Source organism: Anolis sagrei, chromosome 11 (genome assembly GCF_037176765.1).
Source record: "Anolis sagrei isolate rAnoSag1 chromosome 11, rAnoSag1.mat, whole genome shotgun sequence".
Classification (NCBI taxonomy): domain Eukaryota; kingdom Metazoa; phylum Chordata; class Lepidosauria; order Squamata; family Dactyloidae; genus Anolis; species Anolis sagrei.
Genome location: NC_090031.1, coordinates 23,703,751 through 23,726,757, shown reverse-complemented (window position 1 = coordinate 23,726,757; position 23,007 = coordinate 23,703,751). Strand labels below are relative to the sequence as shown.

The following is a 23,007-nucleotide window of genomic DNA, read 5'->3' as shown; positions in this document are numbered from 1 at the left end:
GCTCTTTGATTGTAGGTGAGCTATAAATCCCAGCAACTACATTTCCAAAACTCAAGGTCGCTGCCCACCAAACCCTTCCAGTATTTCTTGTTGGTAATGGGAATGCTGTGTGCCAAGTTTGGTTCAATTCCAGCGTTGGTGGAGTTCAGAATGCTCTTTGATTGTAGGTGAACTATAAATCCCAGCAACTACAACTCCCAAACTCAAGGTCAGTGCCCAGCAAACCCTTCCAGTATTTACTGTTGGTCATGGGAGTCCTGTGTGCTAAGTTTGGTTCAATTCCAATGCTGGTAGAGTTCAGAATGCTCTTTGATTGTAGGTGAACTATAAATCTTAACAACTACAACTCCCAAATGACAAAATCAACCCTCACCCCAACTCCAGCAGTATTCAGATTTGGGCATATCGGGTATTTGTGCCAAATTTGGTCCAGTGAATGGAAATACATCCTACATATCAGATATTTACATTATGATTCATAACAGTAGCAAAATTACAGTTATGACATAGCAACGAAACTAATGTTATGGTTGGGGGTCACCACAACATGAGGAACTGTATTAAGGGGTCGCGGCATGAGGAAGGTTGAGAAACACTGTTACGGCCTTCAATTGTCCTCTCTTCCTGAGAATTTTCCAAAGGGATCGTTCACTTGTGAGACAAAAGGATTGCTTTACGGTTGAGAAAACATGCTTCCTCCCCTCCCTCCTTTTTGCAGAGGGTGTGTGTGTCTGTGTGTTAATTTCCGCCAACTCCGGTGTTCCCAGAAACCGGCTAATGACTCCTGGGCAAACCCCTCGGCCTTAATTAAAACGGCGGCGGCGGCAACACCAAAGGCGAACCCCTCCATACACAGAGAGTGCATTAAAAGCTTCGGAGGCCGATAAGTGTCTTGCTCAGATGGGCCGTAATTGCGCTCTGTTTTGGGCGATCGGTGGCCCTCGAACACTTCCCGCTAATGCTGTGCAATGGCAGGAAGAGGCGAGATGGCAGGACGCAGCGCATTGCATAATTTCTCTCTCTTTCTCTCTCTCTCTGTGCTGGTTTTTCTTTCTGGCCAATTTAAAATTTGTCAAAGCCGGTCGTCTTCTGGATCACTGCCCTTTGATATTTTGCGCACTCCATTTGCCACAAACAAGCCGCAGGGCCCCGGTTCATGCTGACTCCAGCAGAAACGGAGAGAGTTCCATTTATCTTGCGCCGCCGCCGCCACCGCCGCCCGCCCGCCCGCCGCACACTCGCTCATTAGCCGGGAGTTCACTGCCTCTCTTAACCCCTGCGTCGCTGCCGCCGCTGCCACCCAAACGGCCCTTCGGTGGCCGTGTGCGGAGAGTGGGGATCCGTCGGCCGGCCCCTCTCGAAGCCATGGGTCTTTCCCTTGGCATGGGAAGGGATGGAATAATGTGACACGGATCTGCTAATTACCCATTTTCAGGCAGCCTAACTGGCATCTTGACTCCTTCTGCCTCTTATCCGAGTGTCACTCATGAGCAGGAGAGTGGCATGCAGGGCGGAACGGTCACAGCACCCCAGGGTTGGAAGACGGCCCCAAAGACCATCCAGTCCAACCCCCTTCGGCCTGGCAGGGAAAGCACAATCAAAGCACCCCCCACAGATGGCCATCCAGCCTCCCAAGAAGAATGCATTCATAAATAAATTGCATTCAAAGCACCGCCGACAGATGGCCATCCAGCCTCTGTTTAAGAGCCTCCGCCAATGGGGCTGTCCCAAATGATATATGGGCCCACCCATGTAGCTGGACATACTCTTGATCTAGTATATGAAAACATCAGTATGGAGGAACTAGCATTGAATGGCCTTGCAGCTTCAATGCCTGGCTGCTTCTGGCCTGGGAGAATCCTTTGTACCTTGGGAAGTCGGATCTGGCCACGGTGGTCCACGCTCTTGTTACATCCCGGATAGATTACTGCAACGCACTCTATGTGGGGTTGCCTTTGAAGACTGTTCGGAAACTTCAATTAGTCCAGCGGGAGGCAGCCAGACTGCTCACCAGGGCGTCATATAGGGAGCATACCACCCCCGTTATGTCAGCTCCACTGGCTGCCGATCCAGTTCCGAGCACAATTCAAAGTGCTGGTTTTGACCTACAAAACCCTATACGGTTCCGGCCCAGCGTATCTGTCCGAACGCATCTGCCTTTACGTCCCACCTCGGAGTCTGAGATCCTCTGGGGAGGCCCTGCTCTCGGCCCTGTCTCTGTCACAAGTGAGATTGGCGGGGAAGAGGAGCAGGGCCTTCTCAGTGGTGGCTCCTCACCTATGGAATTCACTCCCCGGGGGAAATTAGATCAGCAACATCCCTCCTTTCCTTCAGAAAGAAATTAAAAACATGGATGTGGGACCAGGCGTTTGGGCAATCTGGCAGATGAATAAAGGACTGTGACGACGAATAGGAATGGACAATGTGGAACGAAATATGGACTCTGAGTTGGCAAACGCTGTATCTGAGATTGGCTATCGATTGTGAGATAGATTGTTGTTTTAATTGTGGACCATTTAATTGCTGTTTTTATATGTTATTGTATTTGTGTGGGCACCAAGATGTGCCTTTTTGTAAGCCGCCCTGAGTCCCCCCTCGGGGGTTGAGAAGAGCGGGTTAGAAGTATACGAAATAAATATTTTAAAAAATTGTTGAACCAACCTGCACACAGCATATTATTGGATAACACAGAAAAGCTGGACCACTCTAACAACCACCATGTCACAGAGAAGCCATTGAAATCCACAAGGAGCATGTGGACAATTTCAACGGAAAAGAGGAAACTTTGAAAATGAACATAATTTGTCTACCAGTATTTTTAAAAGCTCCCAAATCAGGACAGTAAATAAAGAGGAACACCCAAAAAGCAGGGGCTTTCCAGACAGGAAACAATTCCCCCAGGCAGGGAACAGCCAGGCTTTGAAACTGCTAATCAAGGTGGCACTGAATGGCCTAGCAGCTTCAAAGCCTGGCTGATTTCTGCCTGGTGGAATCCTTTGTTGGGAGGTGTTAGCTGGCCCTGATTAGCATTGAATGGCCTAGCAGTTTCAAAGCCTGGCTGGTTTTTACCTGTTTGAATCCTTTGTTGGGAGGTGTTAGCTGGCCCTGATTAGTACTGAATGGCCTAGCAGCTTCAAAGCTTGGCTGGTTTCCGCCTGGTGGAATCCTTTGTTGAGAGGTGTTAGCTGGCCCTGATTAGCATTGATTGTCCTAGCAGTTTCAAAGCCTGGGTGGTTTCTACCTGGTAGAATCCTTTGTTGGGAGGTGTTTGCTGGCCCTGATTAACATTGAATGGCCTAGCAGCTTCAAAGATCTGATTAGCATTAAATGGCATAGCAGTTTCAAAGCCTGGCTGCTTTCTACCTGGTGGAATCCTTTATTGGGAGGTGTTAGCTGGCCCTGATTAACATTGAATGGCCTAGCAGCTTCAAAGATCTGATTAGCATTAAATGGCATAGCAGTTTCAAAGCCTGGCTGGTTTCTACCTGGTGGAATCCTTTGTTGGGAGGTGTTTGCTGGCCCTGATTAACATTGAATGGCCTAGCAGCTTCAAAGATCTGATTAGCATTGAATGGCCTAGCAGTTTCAAAGCCTGGCTGGTTTCTGCCTGGTGGAATCCTTTGTTGGGAGGTGTTTGCTGGCCCTGATTAACATTGAATGGCCTAGCAGCTTCAAAGATCTGATTAGCATTGAATGGCATAGCAGTTTCAAAGCCTGGCTGGTTTCCGCCTGGTGGAATCCTTTGTTGGGAGGTGTTAGCTGGCCCTGATTAACATTGAATGGCCTAGCAGCTTCAAAACCTGGCTGGAATCCTTTGTTGGGAGGTGTTAGCTGGCCCTGATTAGCATTGAATGGCCTAGTAGCTTCAAAGCCCGGCTGATTTCTACCTGGTGGAATCCTTTGTTGGGAGGTGTTAGCTTGCCCTGATTAGCATTGAATGGTCTAGCAGCTTCAAAGCCTGGCTGCTTCCTGCCTGGCCCTAGTCCAGACAAGAAACCATAAAGGCTAGTTAACACCTCCTAACAAAGGATTCCCCAGGCAGGAAGCAGCCAGGCTTTGAAGCTGCTAGGCCATTCATTGCTAATCAAGGTGGCAACATTCACATAGGAGGTCTTTCTCCCACCCTGGACATCATTCCACAGATATAGAAACCTCACTTGCCTAGTTTCCAACAGGCTTCACAACTCTGAGGATGCCTGCCATAGATGTGGGCAAAACGTCAGGAGAGAATGCTTCCGGAACATGGCCAGGCAGCTGGGAAAACTCGCAGCAAACCCAGCGATTCCAGCTATGAAACCCTTCGCCAACACAGCATTTGATGTCTCACAAAATAGAGTTTTTGGGGAATATTGCAGAGGGGTGAGCAGGCAAGTGAAACCCTGGGAGGAGAGAAAGGGTGAGCAGACTGGCTTTGGCGGAAGAAAGAAACCCATTCCCTGATATTTAATTGTAGAGGAGGCTTAAGGCATTGATTGGAGAGCTTAGCCTTTTACAATACCCAGTGAATAAGAAACGTTCCTGACAATCAATCAATGATAGGATAATCACTCTTGATTCCCCCCCCCCCAAACCCTCTTTCCTCGCCTTCATTGTTTCTATTCTTCCTTTCTGCCGGGAGGAGGACAGGGCTCGGGAGGCAGAAATCTTTAGAGGCGCCGCTTTTAAATTAAGCAGAAAATAGACATTGACATATTTGTTAATCTCACCTGGATCATTACCAGGGCAGGCTCGCCTTGGCTTCTCCGCCAGGGCAGCAAAGACGGCCTGGAATACACGAGTGTTTGCTTCCTTAACAACCAACCTCCAAAACGGTTTTTTGGTGGTTTTTTATAAACCTTGCTGAGCTAGGTTTCAAGACAATCAGGCCCCGGGCCCTGCGTGATCCTAGCCTGTGGTCCGTGGACCACCAGTGGTCCGTGAGAACTAAAGTATCTTTGGTCGTGGTGGCACTGATACTATCTCACAATTGATGGTGTTTTACAATGGAAAAAATATGGTAGTATCTATAGACCAGTGGTTCCCAATCTGTAGTCCGTGGTCCACCCGTGGTCCGTGAGAACTAAAGTATCTTTGGTCGTGGCGGCGGCACTAATATTATCTCATAATTGATGTTTTACAATGGAAAAAATATGGTAGTATCTATAGACCAGTGGTTCCCAATCTGTGGTCCGTGGTCCACCCGTGGTCCGTGAGAACTAAAGTATCTTTGGTCGTGGCGGCGGCACTAATATTATCTCATAATTGATGGAGTTTTACAATGGAAAAAATATGGTAGTATCTATAGACCAGTGTTTCCCAATCTGTGGTCTGTGGTCTACCCGTGGTCCGTGAGAACTAAAGTATCTTTGGTCGTGGCGGCGGTACTAATATTATCTCATAATTGATGGAGTTTTACAATGGAAAAAATAAGGTAGTATCTATAGACCAGTGGTTCCCAATCTGTGGTCCATGGTCCACCAGTGGTCCGTGAGAACTAAAGTATCTTTGGTCGTGGCGGCAGCACTGATATTAACTTACAATTGATGGAGTTTTACAATGGAAGAACTATGGTAGTATCTGTAGACCAGTGGTTCCCAACCTGTGGTAGTATCTAGTATCTATCTGGTTCCCAATCCGTGGTTTGTGGTCTGTGGAACACCGTGGTCTTCAAGAACTAAAGTATATTTGGTCATGGTGGCAGCACTGATATTAGGGTGCATCTCACAATTGATGGAATTTTACAATTGAAAAAATTTGGTAGTATCTATAGACTAGTTGTTCCCAACCCGTGGTCCATGGACTACCAGTGGTCTGCAAGAACTAAAGTATCTTTAGTCATGGTGGCGGCACTGATATTAGGGTGCATCTCACAATTGATGGAGTTTTATAATGGAAAAAATATGGTAGTATCTATAGACTAGTTGTTCCCAGCATGTGGTCGGTGGACCACCAGTGGTCTGCGAGAACTAAAGTATCTTTTGTTGTGGTGGCGTCACTAATATTATCTCACAATTGATGGAGTTTTACAATGGAAGAAATATGGTAGTATCTGTAGACCAGTGGTTCCCAACCTGTGGTAGTATCTAGAGACCAGTGGTTCCCAATCTGTGGTCCGTGCTTTCTGGTTGTGGAATATCAGTGGTCCGCAAGAACTAAAGCATCTTTGATTGTGGTGGCAGCACTGATATTAGGGTGCATCTCACAATTGATGGAATTTTACAATTGAAAAAATTTGGTAGTATCTATAGACTAGTTGTTCCCAACCTGTGGTCCATGGACCACCAGTGGTCTGCAAGAACTAAAGTATCTTTAGTCATGGTGGCGGCACTGATATTAGGGTGCATCTCACAATTGATGGTGTTTTACAATGGAAGAAATATGGTAGTATCTATAGACCAGTGGTTCCCAACCCGTGGTCCGTGGACCACAGGTGGCCCACAAGAACTAAAGTATCTTTGGTTGTGGTGGCAGCACTGATATCACATACACTTGCGATTCTAAGAGGCACCCCATTTTGAGAGATGTTTATCTAGGGGAAAAGTGTGTTGAAGAAACAGTACAGGCAGTCCCCAAGTTAGGAACAGGATAGGTTCTGTAGGTTTGTTCTCAAGTTGAATTTGTATGTAAGTTGGAACAGTTAAATTGCTTAAGTGTAACTCTAGCCATATATATACACTAGCCGTCCCCTGCCACACGTTGCTGTGGCCCAGTCTGTGTATATGTGTGTGCATATACTTGTGTATATGTGTATATATGTGTTTTGTGTGTATATATATGTTTGTGTGTGTGTATCTGTCTGTATAAATTTCTGTGTTTATATATGTATATATATATATTGTATATATGTGGTATTTGGCTGCCCGCGCTCTGCTCTGGTGCCTTCCTTCCTTGGGGTGCCTTAACGGACGTCTTTCCCCCTCGATTGCAGGGACCCCGGAGCTGAGCCCAGTCGAGCGGAAGGAGCTGGAGAGCAAGCTGAAGGAGCGGGAGGAATTCCTCATCCCCATTTACCACCAGGTCGCCGTGCAGTTTGCTGACTTGCACGACACACCCGGCCGGATGCAGGAGAAGGGTGTCATTACGGTGAGGATTATGGATCCCCTCCGCGCATCGAATGATAGCTGACACTCAGAGCTCACTGCCTTTGTGCCAGCGGAGGATGAAAATAAGTACACTGTCCCCTTGCTACTTCGCAGTTCACTTTTAGCGGATTCGCTGTTTTGAGGGTTTTAGAAAATATTAATAAAAAATATATAGTACAGTATAAAATATTTACCTCCACCCCGGAATACACAATAACGTTCTGTAATAATTACTGTACAGCATTCCCTCACTATTTCGTGGTTGTAAGTAAACGAAACTGCGTATCGGATTGGTGGATAAGGGGATCGTACCGATTGATTTAGCAGTGTTCGATATCTCACTGAACAGAATTTCTGGAAATTATAGCAAAGAGATAAGTAGACAAGTCAAGTTGCTTGAGCTCAGTGGCCAACACTCATTCGGGTGCCTCAGGTGGACGCCAGGAGGGTTGTCCTGATTTTGGCTTAACGGAACGGGACTGAAAGATCTTGTCCCCGACTTCCATGTTAATCTCTCCTCTCCTCTTGCATCCCACTCAGGACATTCTAGAATGGAAGACGTCACGGACGTTCTTCTACTGGAGGCTCCGCCGCCTGCTCCTGGAGGACCTGGTCAAGGAGAAGATCCATGACGCCAACCCAGAGCTCACGGATGGTCAGATCCAAGCGATGCTGCGGCGCTGGTTTGTGGAAGTGGAAGGCACGGTCAAGGTACAAACTAAGCCTTGCTTTGGTGTTTGCGCTCCTTTAAATGTGGCGGGTTTGTAGATTTAGGCCACCGATCTTTTCCAACTTAGTGGTGATATAGAACATTCCTGTCCTTTTTTCTGATGTGGGATTATGCTAGTGAAGCCCTGAACGACCAATTCTGCCCTTGGACTGGGCTGAGGTTGGTGGGACATGGACGCCCAGGCGCAAACCAAGAAGCGAGGCCCATCTTCCCCTCCCAGCAATGGTTAGCGAAAGAGGGTGTTCTATTTTGCTCCAGAAACGAGTCGAAGTAACTAAAAAAGCATAATATAATAATAATAGGATTTAAAGATCGAACTGTGAAGGCTCTGGCACAAGCCAGTCAAGGTGATCAGCACACTGGGTGCAGTGCCTAAAGACCTTGGCTTGCACTTAAACACAATCAGCACTGACAAAATTACCATCTGCCAGCTGCAAAAGGCCACCTCACTGGGATCTGCATGCATTATTCGCCGATACATCACACAATCCTAGGCACGTGTGATCCAGTACAACAGCCAGCAGAGTGTCTGCTGTGGACTCATCTTGTTGTGTTTCAAATAATAATAATAATAATTTATAATAATAATAATGGAAGTGTCCGATGTGTGATCCAATTCAACAGCCAGCAGAGTGTCTGCTGTGGACTCATCTTGTTGTGTTTCAAATAATAATAATAATAATAATGCAAACAGCAGTAAAGCAAACAGAAGGCAAAGTCCAAAAGCAATGCAAGGTCTTACAACGTCTTTGGCAACAAGTCTTCACAGCAGACAGGAGCAAGAATCTTTGGCAAAAGGCTTTACAGTATACAGGAACAAGTGTCTTTAGCAAGAAGTCTGGTGCAAAGCCAAAGCTAGAGCTGTAGTACGGAGACCAGAACACAAACGCAACAAGTAGGTCAGTTGCTGCCAGTGCTGACTTCTGCCTTCACTGCTCATTTATAGCCCTGAGCTCCCAGCACAGATGTTCCTATGGCGAGGTCTGACTGCTCTGCATTTTTGCTGTGATTCTAGCTGAGCTTCTTCTTATTTATTTATTATTTATTTACCGCATTTGTATACCGCCTTTCTCAGCCAGAGGTGACTCAAGGCGGTTCACAGTCGGCAGCGATTCGATGCCGTAACAATTATATAAATACAGTTAAAACAATGATAGAAACAGTGAAAATATTTAAAATGTGATATAAAAAACAATACAGCCTGTAAGAACAAAATCCTCGGCATCTCCTTACTAAAATCATTGTCCAATTGCATTGTCTGTCGTTCCATATATTCATTTTCGTCTAATTATGCTCCAGTAGTAAAAGCTTGCTCGCCAATCTTATATCCCTGGGAAGGGTGTTCCATAGCCGAGAGGCCACCACTGAGAAGGCCCCGTGTCTCGTCCCCACCAAACACATCTGCGAGGAAGGCGGGATCGAGAGCAGGGCCTCCCCAGACGATCTTAAGGTAAATGTATTGTCGAAGGCTTTCATGGCCGGAATCACTGGGTTGTTGTAGATTTTTTCGGGCTATATGGCCATGTTCTAGAGCCATTCTTTCCCGATGTTTCGCCTGCATCTATGGCAAGCATCCCCAGAGGTAGTGAGATTTGTTGGAACTAGGAAAATTTCAGTCCTGCCGGCACAAGGGTTTAACCCAATGTGCCACTGGGGGCTCCACCTTCCCGCTATTTTATTTATCGTGTCAGGAGCAACCAGACATTTGTATTACATTTTTAACAAAGCAAACAAACAAACAAACAGACAAAACACAAAGTTTGCAAGCTTGGTAGTTGATTAAATGTCCTTTGACCAGTATCTGGCCACTTGGAGTGCCTCTGGTGTTGCCGCAAGGAAGTCCTCCATTGTGCATGTGGCAGGGCTCAGGTTGCATTGAAGCAGGTAGTCAGTGGTTTGCTCTTCTCCACACTCGCATGTCGTGGATTCCAGGCTACCTTCCCGCTGAGGTGGTACCTATTGATGTATTCATACTGCTAGATTGGCAGAAGCTAATCGGGAGATTCCCTCTGAACATTAGGAAGAATTTCCTAACTGTGAGAGCTGTTCAGCTGTTCTCTGCCCTGGAGTGTGGTGGAGGCTCCTTCTGCGGAGGCTTTGAAACAAAGGCTGGATGGACATTTGTCGGGGGTGCTTTGAATGCAATTTTCCTGCTTCTTGGCAGGAAGTTGGACTGGGTGGACCACGAGGTCTCTTCCAATTCTATGATTCTATGACTATGAGACCTGTTCAGCAGTGGAACTCTCTGCCCTGAAGTGTGGTGGAGGCTCCTTCTTTGGAGGCTTTGAAACAGAGGCTGGATGGCCATTTGTCGGCGGTGCTTTGAATGCAATTTCCCTGCTTCTTGGCAGGAAGTTGGACTGGGTGGACCACGAGGTCTCTTCCAATTCTACGATTCTATGACTATGAGAGCTGTTCAGCAGTGGAACTCTCTGCCCTGGAGTGTGGTGGAGGCTCCTTCTGCTGAGGCTTTGAAGCAGAGACTGGATGGCCATCTGTCGGGGGTGCTTTGAATGCATTTTTCCTGCTTCTTGGCAGGAAGTTGGATTGGATGGATCACGAGGTCTCTTCCAACTCCGATTCTAGGATTCTACGACTGTGAGAGCTGTTCAGCAGTGAAACTCTCTGCTTTGGAGTGTGGTGGAGGCTTGTTCTATGGTGGCTTTTAAACAGAGGCTGGATGGCCATCTGTCGGGGGTGCTTTGAATGCAATTTTTTTTGCTTCTTGGCAGGAAGTTGGACTAGATGGCCCAGGTCTTTTCCAACTCTATGATTCTATGACTGTGAGAGCTGTTTAGCAGTGGAACTCTCTGCCATGGAGTGTGGTGGAGGCTCCTTCTATGGAGGTTTTTAAACAGAGGCTGGATGGCCATCTGTTGGGGGTGCTTTGAATGCAATTTTCTTGCTTCTTGGCAGGAAGTTGGACTGGGTAGACCACGAGGTCTCTTCCAATTCTATGATTCTGTGACTATGAGAGCTGTTCAGCAGTGGAACTCTCTGCCATGGAGTGTGGTGGAGGCTCCTTTTTTGGAGGTTTTGAAACAGAGGCTGGATGGCCATCTGTCGGGGGTGCTTTGAATGCAATTTTCCTGCTTCTTGGCAGGAAGTTGGACTGGATGGATCACGAGGTTTCTTCCAAGTCTAGGATTCTATGATTCTTTGGCTTGTGGCTTTGAACTTCCAAAACGACCCAGGCGTGTTGCTGGTATCTCCTTGCTTTCCTCTTTGGCCTTGGGATGCATTGCTGGGAGGGCACCCTGGGATGCCCGTTGTGACCTAAAGAAGAAGGAACGTTTGCAGACGGGTTTGTGTTTCCGAAGGGCCCCGAGCAGTCTTCAGGTGCAGCCAGAGAGCCTCTCTCTCTCTCTCTTTTTCCCTTTTCCTCAAACCAGGCATCTAGTTAGCGAATGCATTACACCAATCAAGGAGAGTTATCTTAAGCCACAATTAATCTGCTCCCTGGCATATGTTGATAGGGAAGCATCATGCTGTTTCTTAATTAAAGGCAAACGGATTAAAAATGATTAATAAGAGTATTAAATATTCGCCTAAACTAAAAGCTTTGGCATTTGTGGGCAAATCCTAGCTTTACTCCGGCGTCTGCAGTTTTCTTTTTTATGGGGAGGAAGGAGGCGAGGATGGGGTGGGATCTGGAGGTAGGATCGGAAAAGACAGACTGGCAGGCCGTCTGGTTTCCGGTGCCATCTTTGAATGGACTTGGTGAGAATACTGTGAAGGAATGCCTTCATCTCAAATTTGGAGGACCAACAAGGTGTAGGTGGTTGTCCACCAAGACTCCAAGATCTCTTTCAAGGCGTCTTCTGTGAGTTAGTTCGATAGCTAGGCCCTGGGTTAACTTTCTTACTGAGTTGTGTAGAGCTTGGAATGAAGTCCAAGCTGGTCTCTGATCCTGAATTGCTGGAGGTCAATGGCTCTACTGCTAGCATTAGAAGCTTCTCATCTGCTAAACGTCTGCTGCTGTTGCCTTTTTTGGTGGGAACACAAAGCCAATTCAGTTACAGGTATCAAGTGGGGCAAATGGACCCTGATTTCCCCCTGTTTTACCCTTTGGATTTTTGACATTGTCATCTTCTTTCTTTTTGAAATTATTATTTTTTGACTTCACAACAACATCTATTATAGAATTCCAATATGCCAATGATAACATAGTCTATGTGCATTCAGAAGACCTACAACATCTGTTATGGAACTCCAATATGCCGATGATAACATAGTCTGTGTGCATTCAGAAGAAGACCTACAACATCTGTTATGGAACTCCAATATGCCGATGATAACATAGTCTGTGTGCATTCAGAAGACCTAAAATATCTGTTCTGGAACTCCAATATGTCAATGATAATGTAGTCTCTGTGCATTCAAAAGAAGGCCTACAGTATCTGTTATGGAATTCCAATATGCCGATGATAACGTAGCCTGTGTGCATTCAGAAGACCTAGAACATCTGTTATAGAACTCAAATATGCTGATGACAACATAGTTTGTGTGCATTCAGAAGACCTACAATATCTGTTTTGGAACTCCAATATGCCAATGATAATATAGTCTATGTGCATTCAAAAGAAGCCCTACATCTGTTATAGAACTCCACTATGCCGATGATAACATAGTCTGTGTGCATTCAGAAGACTTAGAACATCTGTTATAGAACTCAAATATGCTGATGATAACATAGTCTGTGTGCATTCAGAAGACCTACAATATCTGTTATGGAACTCCAATATGCAAATGATAATATAGTCTGTGTACATTCAAAAGGCGGCCTACATCTGTTATAGAACTCCAATATGCCGATAACATAGTCTATGTGCATTCAGAAGAAGACCTACAACATCTGTAAGAACTCCGATATGCCAATGATAGCGTAGTCTGTGCACATTCAGAAGAAGACCTCCAGTATCTGTTATAGAACTCCAATATGCTGATGATAATGTAGTCTGTGTGCACTCAGAAGAAGACCTACATCTTTTATAGAACTCCAATATGCTAATGATAATGCATTGCTGGGAGGGCACCCTGGGATGCCCGTTGCGACCTAAAGAAGAAGAAATGTGCATTCAGAAGACCTACAATGTAATAATAATAATAATAATAATAATAATAATAATAATAACAATAACAATAATAATCTTTATTTGTACCCCGCTACCATCTCCCCAATGGGGACTCAGAGCGGCTTACATGGGGCCAGGCCCGAACAACAATTACAATAAAGAAAACCAAAACACAACCGAAAACACAAACAATGAACAACATCATAATTACATAAAACATATGAATACATAACAATATAAGAATTACAATAGACACAGGCACAGAGACAATGGGCGAGGTGCATGTAATTATTAAAAAACAAACTAATTAAATCTAATTAAAAACTCAGACAAGATAAAAGAGAGAAGCAGATAATATGCGGAGTAATACTCATCATGGCAGGGGTTGTGGAGTCAAGATTTCCCACGGGGGGGGGGGGGGGGGGGGCATCAAATTGCTGCCTATGTAAGCTGTCCTGAGTTCCCCTTTTGGGGTAGAGAAGAGACGGGATATAAATACCAGAAATAAATAATAAATAAAGATCTGTTATGGAACTCCAATATGCCGATGATATCGTAGTCTGTGTGTATTCAGAAGACCTACATCTGTTATAGATCTCTAATATGCCAATGATAATATACGTATTGTCGAAGGCTTTCATAGCTGGAATCACTGGGTTGTTGTAGGTTTTTCCGGGTTATATGGCCATGTTTTAGAGGCATTTTCTCCTGACGTTTCGCCTGCATCTATGGCAAGCATCCTCAGAGGTAGTGAGGATTCTTGTCATAGATGCAGGCGAAATATCAGGAGAAAATGCCTCTAGAACATGGCCATATAGCCTGGTAAAACCTACAACAACCCAATGATAACATAGTCTGTGTGCATTCAGAAGACCTACAACATGTTATAGAACTTCAATATGCCGATGATAACACAGTCAACACTGCCTGAGCTCTGCAAGTGCAGCCTTTTTCTGAATGAAGCAGAGAGTGTTTGAAGATCAGGACGTTTGTAGGGAGACTAAGAGGCTTGTTTATAAAGCTATTCCTCTCCCAACCCTGCTATACTCCTGCGAAACATGGACTGTCTACAGATGTCACATGCAACTCCTGGAATGATTCCATGAGCGTTGCATTTGAAAAATCCTAAAAATCTCTTGGGAAGACAGGTGGACAAATACCAGCATCCTGAAAGAAGAAGCAAAGACCATCAGCATTGAAGCGATGGTCCTTCACTACCAACTCAACTGGAGTAAATACCACGTTATCTGAATTCCCGATCACCGTCAGTTACTATACTCCCAACTCAAGAACGGTAAATGTAATGTTGGTGGACAGGAAAAGAGATTGAAAGAGGGGCTCAAAGTCAACCTTATTTATTTATTTCCTATATTTATACCCCGCCCTTCTCCTCCTGAAAAGGGACTCAGGGCGGCCTAACAAAAGCATCATACGATGCTAGCATCATAAAAATAACAACAGTACAATCAAAATATTAAAAATTAAAACAACAATTAAAACAATTGTGGCATAGACACCAAGAACTGGGAAGCCCTGCAATATTCCTACTTCTTGGCAGGGGGTTGGACTGGATGGCCCATGAGGTCTCTTCCAACTCTTTGATTCTATGATTCTATGGTCCGTGAGCGCTCCAGTTGGAGGTCAGCTGTGACCAGCAGTGCTGCAGAATTCAAAGAAGTACTAATGAAGGGCGAAAGGGAGAGACGTGGCAAGAGGAAGGCACGTCAAGCCAACCCTGACCGGGACCTCCTTCCACCTGGAATCCAACATCCTCACTGTGGGAGAACATGTGGATCAAGATCAGCCACCTATGGACCCATACACTTGGAGGACCATCAGCCTTGAGCCACGAGGGATCGCCTAAGTAAGTGTGTTTGGTGGTGCAATCTTTTGTTGATGGAAGTCTACACTCAGTCCATTGGCCTTGGTGGAAGAAAGCCTCTTTTTGTTTGTTTGTTTATTTGTTTGTTTGAGGGTCTTCCCTTTGGAGGCCAAAGGAAGGCGGCAGCTGTTCCCAACCCTTCGTCCCGCCCGATCCTTCATCTCCGATTTCCGACTATTAAATCATGACGCGGAATTCATTGTCATTCCGACTTTGACTTCATTAGCGCCGTATAACGGAGAAGGATAGTGCACCTTTAAATGACGAGCTTTGGTGTTTAATTACCCAAATAAAATGACATAAATATGAATGAGCGCTAATGGTGGTACTTGGGTTTTCTCCCTCACCGGAAACCATTAGCGATTCTTAAATGATTTGTAAAGAAAATGAGAGGCGAAGAAGGGAAGCCGCGAGAAGGCGATTAGGCTTCTAACACACTCCTGAATGATTATATAGTCAACTACCTAGCAAATACAGAGCTAAATGATCCCCCCTCGGAAGGGAGACGAGGCCCCGCAGGAGTCCTCCTCCCATGGCCCTGGGGCTTCGGAAAGGAGGGCTCGGTTTCGGCACGGGGAGCCTCTTTCCAAACATGGCTCTAGTTGCTATTTTGCGTTGTTGTGCCTTCGTGGACAAACACCAACAAGGATTAGAAACATACTTCAAAGGAAGTGGCATCTTGTTTGTTTTCTAAGTGTGATTGAACAGTAGGAGTGGCCATGTAACACTGACGAAGGCAAAACATTTTGAAGGATTTGGGAGTCTTGATGACCAGAACCATAAGTAAGTGGCCTTGTGTCTTATTCATCCATTTGGCTCAATCCTGTCTAGTTAAATTTGGGGGGGGGGGGGGGAGTATTTAGTCAGATACCAATTGTACAAGTTCTCCCACCTAAAAACATGAGAGGCCTGTAATTGGCTTCAGCTGGAGGTCAGCTGTGACCAGCAGTGATGAAGAATTTGAAAAGGCATGAATGGAGGGCAAAAGAGAGAAACATGCTAAGAGGAAGGCCCGTCAAGCCAACCCCTTCCAGCTGGAAACCAATGCCCTCACTGCGGGAGAACATGCAGGTCACAAATAGGGCTCCACAGTCACCTAGGTACCCACCAGGACACCGAACTTGGAGGACTATCATCCTCTGACAACGAGGAATCGCCTAAGTAAGTAAGTAGATGAGAGAGGCCTGTAATTGTCTTCAGCTGGAGGTCAGATGTGACCAGCAGTGATGAAGAATTTGAAAAGGCATGAATGGAGGGCGAAAGAGAGAAACATTCCAAGAGGAAGGCCCGTCAAACCAACCCCAACCGGGACCGCCTTCCACCTGGAAACCAATGCCCTCACTGCGGGAGAACATGCAGGTCAAGAATAGGGCTCCACAGTCACCTAGGTACCCACCAGGACACCGAACTTGGAGGACCATCATCCTCTGACAACGAGGAATCGCTTAAGTAAGTAAGTAGATGAGAGAGGCCTTTAATTGGCTTCAGCTGGAGGTCAGCTGTGACCAGCAGTGCTGTAGAATTTGAAGAAGCACAAATGGAGGGTGAAAGAGTGAAACAGGCCAAGAGGAAGGCCCGTCAAGCCAACCCCAACCGGGACCGCCTTCCACCTGGAAACCGATGCCCTCACTGCGGGACAACATGCAGGTCAAGAATAGGACTTCACAGTCACCTACGGACCCACCAGGACACCGAACATGGAGGACCATCATCCTCTGACAACAAGGAATCGCCTAAGTAAGTAAGTAGATGAGAGAGGCCTGTAATTGTCTTCAGCTGGAGGTCCGCTGTGACCAGCAGTGCTGTAGAATTTGAAGAGGTACGAATGGAGGGCGAACGGGAGAGACGTGGCAAGAGGAAGGCCCATCAAGCCAACCCCGACCAGGACCGCCTTCCACCTGGAAACCAATGCCCTCACTGCGGGACAACATGCAGGTCAAGAATAGGGCTCCACAGTCACCTACATACCCACCAGGACACCGAACTTGGAGGACTCTCATCCTCTGACAATGAGGGATCACCTAAGTAAATAAGTATTGCATTTTCTCTTATTTTCTGTATTTTATTTTGATGTTATTATTTTCTGTTTGTATTTTATTTTATTTTGTTGTATTGTAATTCTGGGCTTGGTGTCATGTTAGCCACCCAGAGTCCCCTTTGGGGAGATGGTGGCAGGGTATAAATAAAGTTTATTATTATTATACTCCCAACTCAAGAATGGGAAACGGAATATTGGTGGACGGGAAAAGAGATTGAAAGATGGGCTTAAAGCCAACCTTAAAAACAGTGGCATAGACACAGAAAATTGGGAAGCCCTGGCCCTTGCGTGCTCCAGCTGGAGGTCAGCTGTGACCAGCAGTACTGCTGATTTAGAAAAGGCGTTGCCACCGAAAAATCCTGCAAATCTCTTGGGAAGACAAGCAGACAAATGTCAGTGTGCTGGAAGAAGCAAAGACCACCAGCACTGAAGTGATGGTTCTCCACCATCAACTCAGCTGGACCAGCCACGTTGTCTGAATGCCCGACCACCATCTCCCAAAGCAGTTGCTCTACTCCGAACTCAAGAATGGAAAACGGAATGTTGCCGGGCAGGAAAAGAGATTGAAAGATGGGCTCAAAGCCAACCTTAAAAACTCTGGCATAGATACTGAGAACTGGGAAGCCCTGGTCCGAGGTCTGCTGTGACCAGCAGTGCTGTAGAATTTAAAGAGGCACGAATGGAGGGCGAAAGAGAGAAACGTGCCAAGAGGAAGGCCCATCAAGCCAACCCTGACCGGGACCGCCTTCCACCTGGAAACCAATGCCCTCACTGCGGGAGAAGATGCAGATCAAGAATAGGGCTCCACAGTCACCTACGAACCCACCACCAGGACACTGATCCTGGAAGACTATTTTACTCGGACAACGAGGGATCGCCTAAGTAAGGAATTGACTTTCAACTATGAGGGACCTGTCCTCACTGTTTGCCACCAAACATGAAAGTCATGGCGTGGACAATGGTCACTTTGTCCTTGAGGGATGTACAGAAGCCAGCTCTCACACTGCATCGGACTCTAGGCATCTGTCTCCTGATTCCTGTCTTGGAGAAACCAATCAACTATCTTCATATTGAATGACGGTATTGATGTTTTATTGTATTTCTTAAGTTTTAAATTTTATTTGCTTTGTTGCGATGTTTGTTTTGTGGTTTTATTTTTATTTTATTGTAATGCACTACTGGGCTTGGCCTCATGTAAGCCGCTCCGAGTCCCCTTCGGAGAGATGGTGGCAGGGTATAAAGATTATTATTATTATTATTATTATTATTATTATTATTATTATTATTTGAAACACAATAAGATGAGTCCACAGCAGACACTCTGCAGGCTGTTGTATTGGATCACACGTCAGACATGTCCCAAGTGTCTAGGACTGTGTGATGTATCGGCGAATAATGCGTGCAGATCCCAGTAAGGTGGCCTTCCGCAGCTGGCAGATGGTCATTTTGTTAGCGCCGATTGTGTTTGAGTGCAGGCCAAGGTCTTTAGGCACTGCACCCAGTGTGCGGATCTATACAACTTGGATTGATTACAAAAAAGCATTTGACTTTAATCCAACAATGTGGATTAAAAGCATTAAATCCATATTGTTGGGTTATCAAATGTCTAGATGTCATCGGGGTTTGTGAAATTAGAAAATTCACTGAAAATGCAATGAAACAATGGAAAACTGAGTTGTTCGTGGGCAATGAAAGCTATGGAACTGTTAACATCAATAGAGGAATTTTCCAAGGTGACTCACTGTCACCACTGCTGTTCATCATTGCTATTATTATTATTATCTCTTAAAGGTTTCAGTCCTTGAAATGTTGGTGTTTTGTTCCTGAGCCAAATCCTTTGTCAGACTCAGCGATGTTGTCATTTGTGCCTGTGGGGCATAACATTGCACATAACTGAATAGTACGTAATGCCACACCACATATGTAGTTTTCTGTCGCCATTTTAATACCTGGGACGTACTCTGTTCCTGTCCTGTTACAAGTGCCTTTCGTCTTGTCTCAGTGAAGGGAAAAAGAATTTCCTTTCTAAATCCCTTTACCGCCTTGTACTGCTGCAGTTTCCTTTTTAAATTGGCTGGGGCTTTCTTGTGAGCTGTTAAACCTTTGTGCTTTATATCACGTGCTTGAGACACTCCGGTAAGCAACAAAGTAACAAAGTTTATTTATAGCTTCTGGTTCCAATGCTTTATGGTTACATTTGTGTTTTGTACAGTCTCGAGTCTTACATTCAGTATCATTCACTCAGTTGACTTTTCTTATGAAACCCTCACTATCTCACATCAACAAATATGTTACTTTCTTCATATACCCTTGGCTGACCTATTTTCTGACTTAAGCCACACTGACGCCTTCTTATTTTTCCTTAAACCTTGAGCTCTATTTTCCCGACTGCTTCTCTCTCACCGAGGTTTTTAACTGCTCCCCACTTCTCTTTTTTAACTGACAAACTCTAACTCCTTCTTTCAAACTTGACTCCGCCCCTTTAGAATGTTCAGTTCTGTAACTGCCATTCTGGCTCAGCTGCCTTTTCAAATCCTGGCATACTGTCATCTGCATACGACCAATTGGCTTCACATATGCAAATTAATCCTGCCTTCACTATTGCTACCCTATTTGAGCCAATTCTTCCCTATCAGCCATATTGTAACCTAGAGCTACACACCAAAAATACAACATAGATCATAAAATTCACTACATAGCCATTCCTCTTTTCCCCTCGGCAGGCCTATTTGTGGGACAACAACAAGGACCTGGTGGAGTGGCTGGAGAAACAGCTGACCGAAGAAGAAGGTGCCCGCTCCGTGGTGGACGAGAACATCAAATACATCTCCCGGGACTACATCCTCAAACAAATCCGGAGGTAAGGCCAATGAACCCAACTTCATACAACGGAGGGGCGGGGGGAAGTGTCCTCTTCACTCTATATGCCTTTGCAACTGTCTTACATTTGCTGATCCAAAAGGATCGGAGCTGGTCTACTGAACTTGACCACATATTATTGCTGGCCAAGAATAGTCTCCACTAGCTTGGCAAATGCATGAACGACTTTCTCTTGGTCTCTCTCCTCGCCTCCAGCTTGGTCCAAGCTAATCCGGAAGTGGCCATGGACTCCATCGTCCACATGACGCAACACATATCGCCCACCCAGCGAGCCGAGATCGTGCGCATCCTCTCCACCATGGACTCTCCGGCCTCCACGTAAAGGGAACGAGCCCCGTGGAGGAAAATGCTGGAAGCGGACGTCCCAATTCGTTGTACTGTTTGCGTTTTTCCAAACAAGACTTGACGAAGAGAACATCCTTGGAGTTCCAAAAGACGTCACAAACACAGTAACTTGTGGATGTCATATAGCCTATTTATTTAACACAATGTGACTGGACCAACATCTCAACTAACTCTGGCTTGTACTGGTCGTGCAGAGGTAATGAAAGGTATGTTAGTACCATGAGGTCTTCGACTTGTGTGTATTGGGGGGGTTGTGCCCCCCCCTTTATTTGTCCTGTGTGTCTGTTATCAACCTTGCCCTCCAAATACAAGTGCCCAGTATTTGCCAACTTTATTATTTACGTCAGTGTTTCTCAACCTGGGGGTTGGGATTGGGGGTGGTGAGAGGGTTTCAGAGGGGTCGCCAAAGACCATCAGAAAACATTTTCTGATAGTCATAGTAGTTGAAAGAGACTTCATGGGCCATCTAGTCCAACCCCATTCTGCCAAGAAGCAGGAAAATTGCATTCAAAGCACCCCCGACAGATGGTCATCCAGCCTCTGTTTCAAAGCCTCGAAGGAAGGAGCCTCCACCACACTCTGGGGCAGAGAGTTCCACTGCTGAACAGCTCTCATAGAACAGAATCATAGAATTCTAGAGTTGGAAGAGACCTCATGGGTCATCCAGCCCAACCCCACTCTGCCAAGAAGCAGGAAAATTGCATTCAAAGCACCCCCGACAGATGGTCATCCAGCCTCTGTTTCAAAGAAGGAGCCTCCACCACACTCTGGGGCAGAGAGTTCCACTGCTGAACAGTTCTCATAGAACAGAATCATAGAATTCTAGAGTTGGAAGAGACCTCATGGGTCATCCAGTCCAACCCCACTCTGCCAAGAAGCAGGAAAATTGCATTCAAAGCACCCCCGAGAGGTGGCCATCCAACCTCTGTTTCAAAGCCTCCAAAGAAGGAGCCTCCACCACACTCTGGGGCAGAGAGTTCCACTGCTGAACAGATAGAATAGAATCATAGAATCCTAGAGTTGGAAGAGACCTCATGGGCCATCCAGTCCAACCCCATTCTGCCAAGAAGCAGGAAAATTGCATTCAAAGCACCCCTGACAGATGGTCATCCAGCCTCTGTTTCAAAGCCTCCAAAGAAGGAGCCTCCACCACACTCTGGGGCAGAGAGTTCCACTGCTGAACAGATAGAATAGAATCATAGAATCCTAGAGTTGGAAGAGACCTCATGGGCCATCCAGTCCAACCCCATTCTGCCAAGAAGCAGGAAAATTGCATTCAAAGCACCCCCGACAGATGGTCATCCAGCCTCTGTTTCAAAGCCTCCAAAGAAGGAGCCTCCACCACACTCTGGGGCAGAGAGTTCCACTGCTGAACAGATAGAATAGAATCATAGAATCCTAGAGTTGGAAGAGACCTCATGGGCCATCCAGTCCAACCCCATTCTGCCAAGAAGCAGGAAAATTGCATTCAAAGCACCCCTGACAGATGGTCATCCAGCCTCTGTTTCAAAGCCTCCAAAGAAGGAGCCTCCACCACACTCTGGGGCAGAGAGTTCCACTGCTGAACAGATAGAATAGAATCATAGAATCCTAGAGTTGGAAGAGACCTCATGGGCCATCCAGTCCAACCCCATTCTGCCAAGAAGCAGGAAAATTGCATTCAAAGCACCCCCGAGAGGTGGCCATCCAACCTCTGTTTCAAAGCCTCCAAAGAAGGAGCCTCCACCACACTCTGGGGCAGAGAGTTCCACTGCTGAACAGATAGAATAGAATCATAGAATCCTAGAGTTGGAAGAGACCTCATGGGCCATCCAGTCCAACCCCATTCTGCCAAGAAGCAGGAAAATTGCATTCAAAGCACCCCCGACAGATGGTCATCCAGCCTCTGTTTCAAAGCCTCCAAAGAAGGAGCCTCCACCACACTCTGGGGCAGAGAGTTCCACTGCTGAACAGATAGAATAGAATCATAGAATCCTAGAGTTGGAAGAGACCTCATGGGCCATCCAGTCCAACCCCATTCTGCCAAGAAGCAGGAAAATTGCATTCAAAGCACCCCTGACAGATGGTCATCCAGCCTCTGTTTCAAAGCCTCCAAAGAAGGAGCCTCCACCACACTCTGGGGCAGAGAGTTCCACTGCTGAACAGATAGAATAGAATCATAGAATCCTAGAGTTGGAAGAGACCTCATGGGCCATCCAGTCCAACCCCATTCTGCCAAGAAGCAGGAAAATTGCATTCAAAGCACCCCCGAGAGGTGGCCATCCAACCTCTGTTTCAAAGCCTCCAAAGAAGGAGCCTCCACCACACTCTGGGGCAGAGAGTTCCACTGCTGAACAGATAGAATAGAATCATAGAATCCTAGAGTTGGAAGAGACCTCATGGGCCATCCAGTCCAACCCCATTCTGCCAAGAAGCAGGAAAATTGCATTCAAAGCACCCCTGACAGATGGTCATCCAGCCTCTGTTTCAAAGCCTCCAAAGAAGGAGCCTCCACCACACTCTGGGGCAGAGAGTTCCACTGCTGAACAGATAGAATAGAATCATAGAATCCTAGAGTTGGAAGAGACCTCATGGGCCATCCAGTCCAACCCCATTCTGCCAAGAAGCAGGAAAATTGCATTCAAAGCACCCCCGACAGATGGTCATCCAGCCTCTGTTTCAAAGCCTCCAAAGAAGGAGCCTCCACCACACTCCGGGGCAGAGAGTTCCACTGCTGAACAGATAGAATAGAATCATAGAATCCTAGAGTTGGAAGAGACCTCATGGGCCATCCAGTCCAACCCCATTCTGCCAATAAGCAGGAAAATTCCATTCAAAGCACCCCAAGAGGTGGCCATCCAGTCTCTGTTTCAAAGCCTCCAAAGAAGGAGCCTCCACCACACTCCAGGGCAGAGAGTTCCACTGCTGAACAGCTCTCTCACACAGTCAGGAAGTTCTTCCTCATGTTCACGTGGAATCTCCTTTTTTTCCTGTAGCTTGAAGCCATGTCTCAATTG

General features: G+C 46.2%; 1 protein-coding gene across 7 annotated transcripts in view; it reads left to right on the top strand.

Moving 5' to 3' along the window:
- ACACA (acetyl-CoA carboxylase alpha) overlaps positions 1-20,345 on the top strand; it is a 219,633-nt gene extending 199,288 nt beyond the window's left edge. For all 7 annotated transcript variants that reach the window (XM_067472024.1, XM_067472023.1, XM_067472021.1 and 4 more), the window contains 4 exons: positions 6,908-7,062; positions 7,602-7,772; positions 19,510-19,646; positions 19,862-20,345. In XM_067472024.1, coding sequence (XP_067328125.1) covers positions 6,908-7,062; positions 7,602-7,772; positions 19,510-19,646; positions 19,862-19,988 — 590 coding nt within the window. In that variant the 3' untranslated portion in view covers positions 19,989-20,345. The remainder of the gene's footprint in view (positions 1-6,907; positions 7,063-7,601; positions 7,773-19,509; positions 19,647-19,861) is intronic.
- Positions 20,346-23,007: the final 2,662 nt, after the last annotated feature.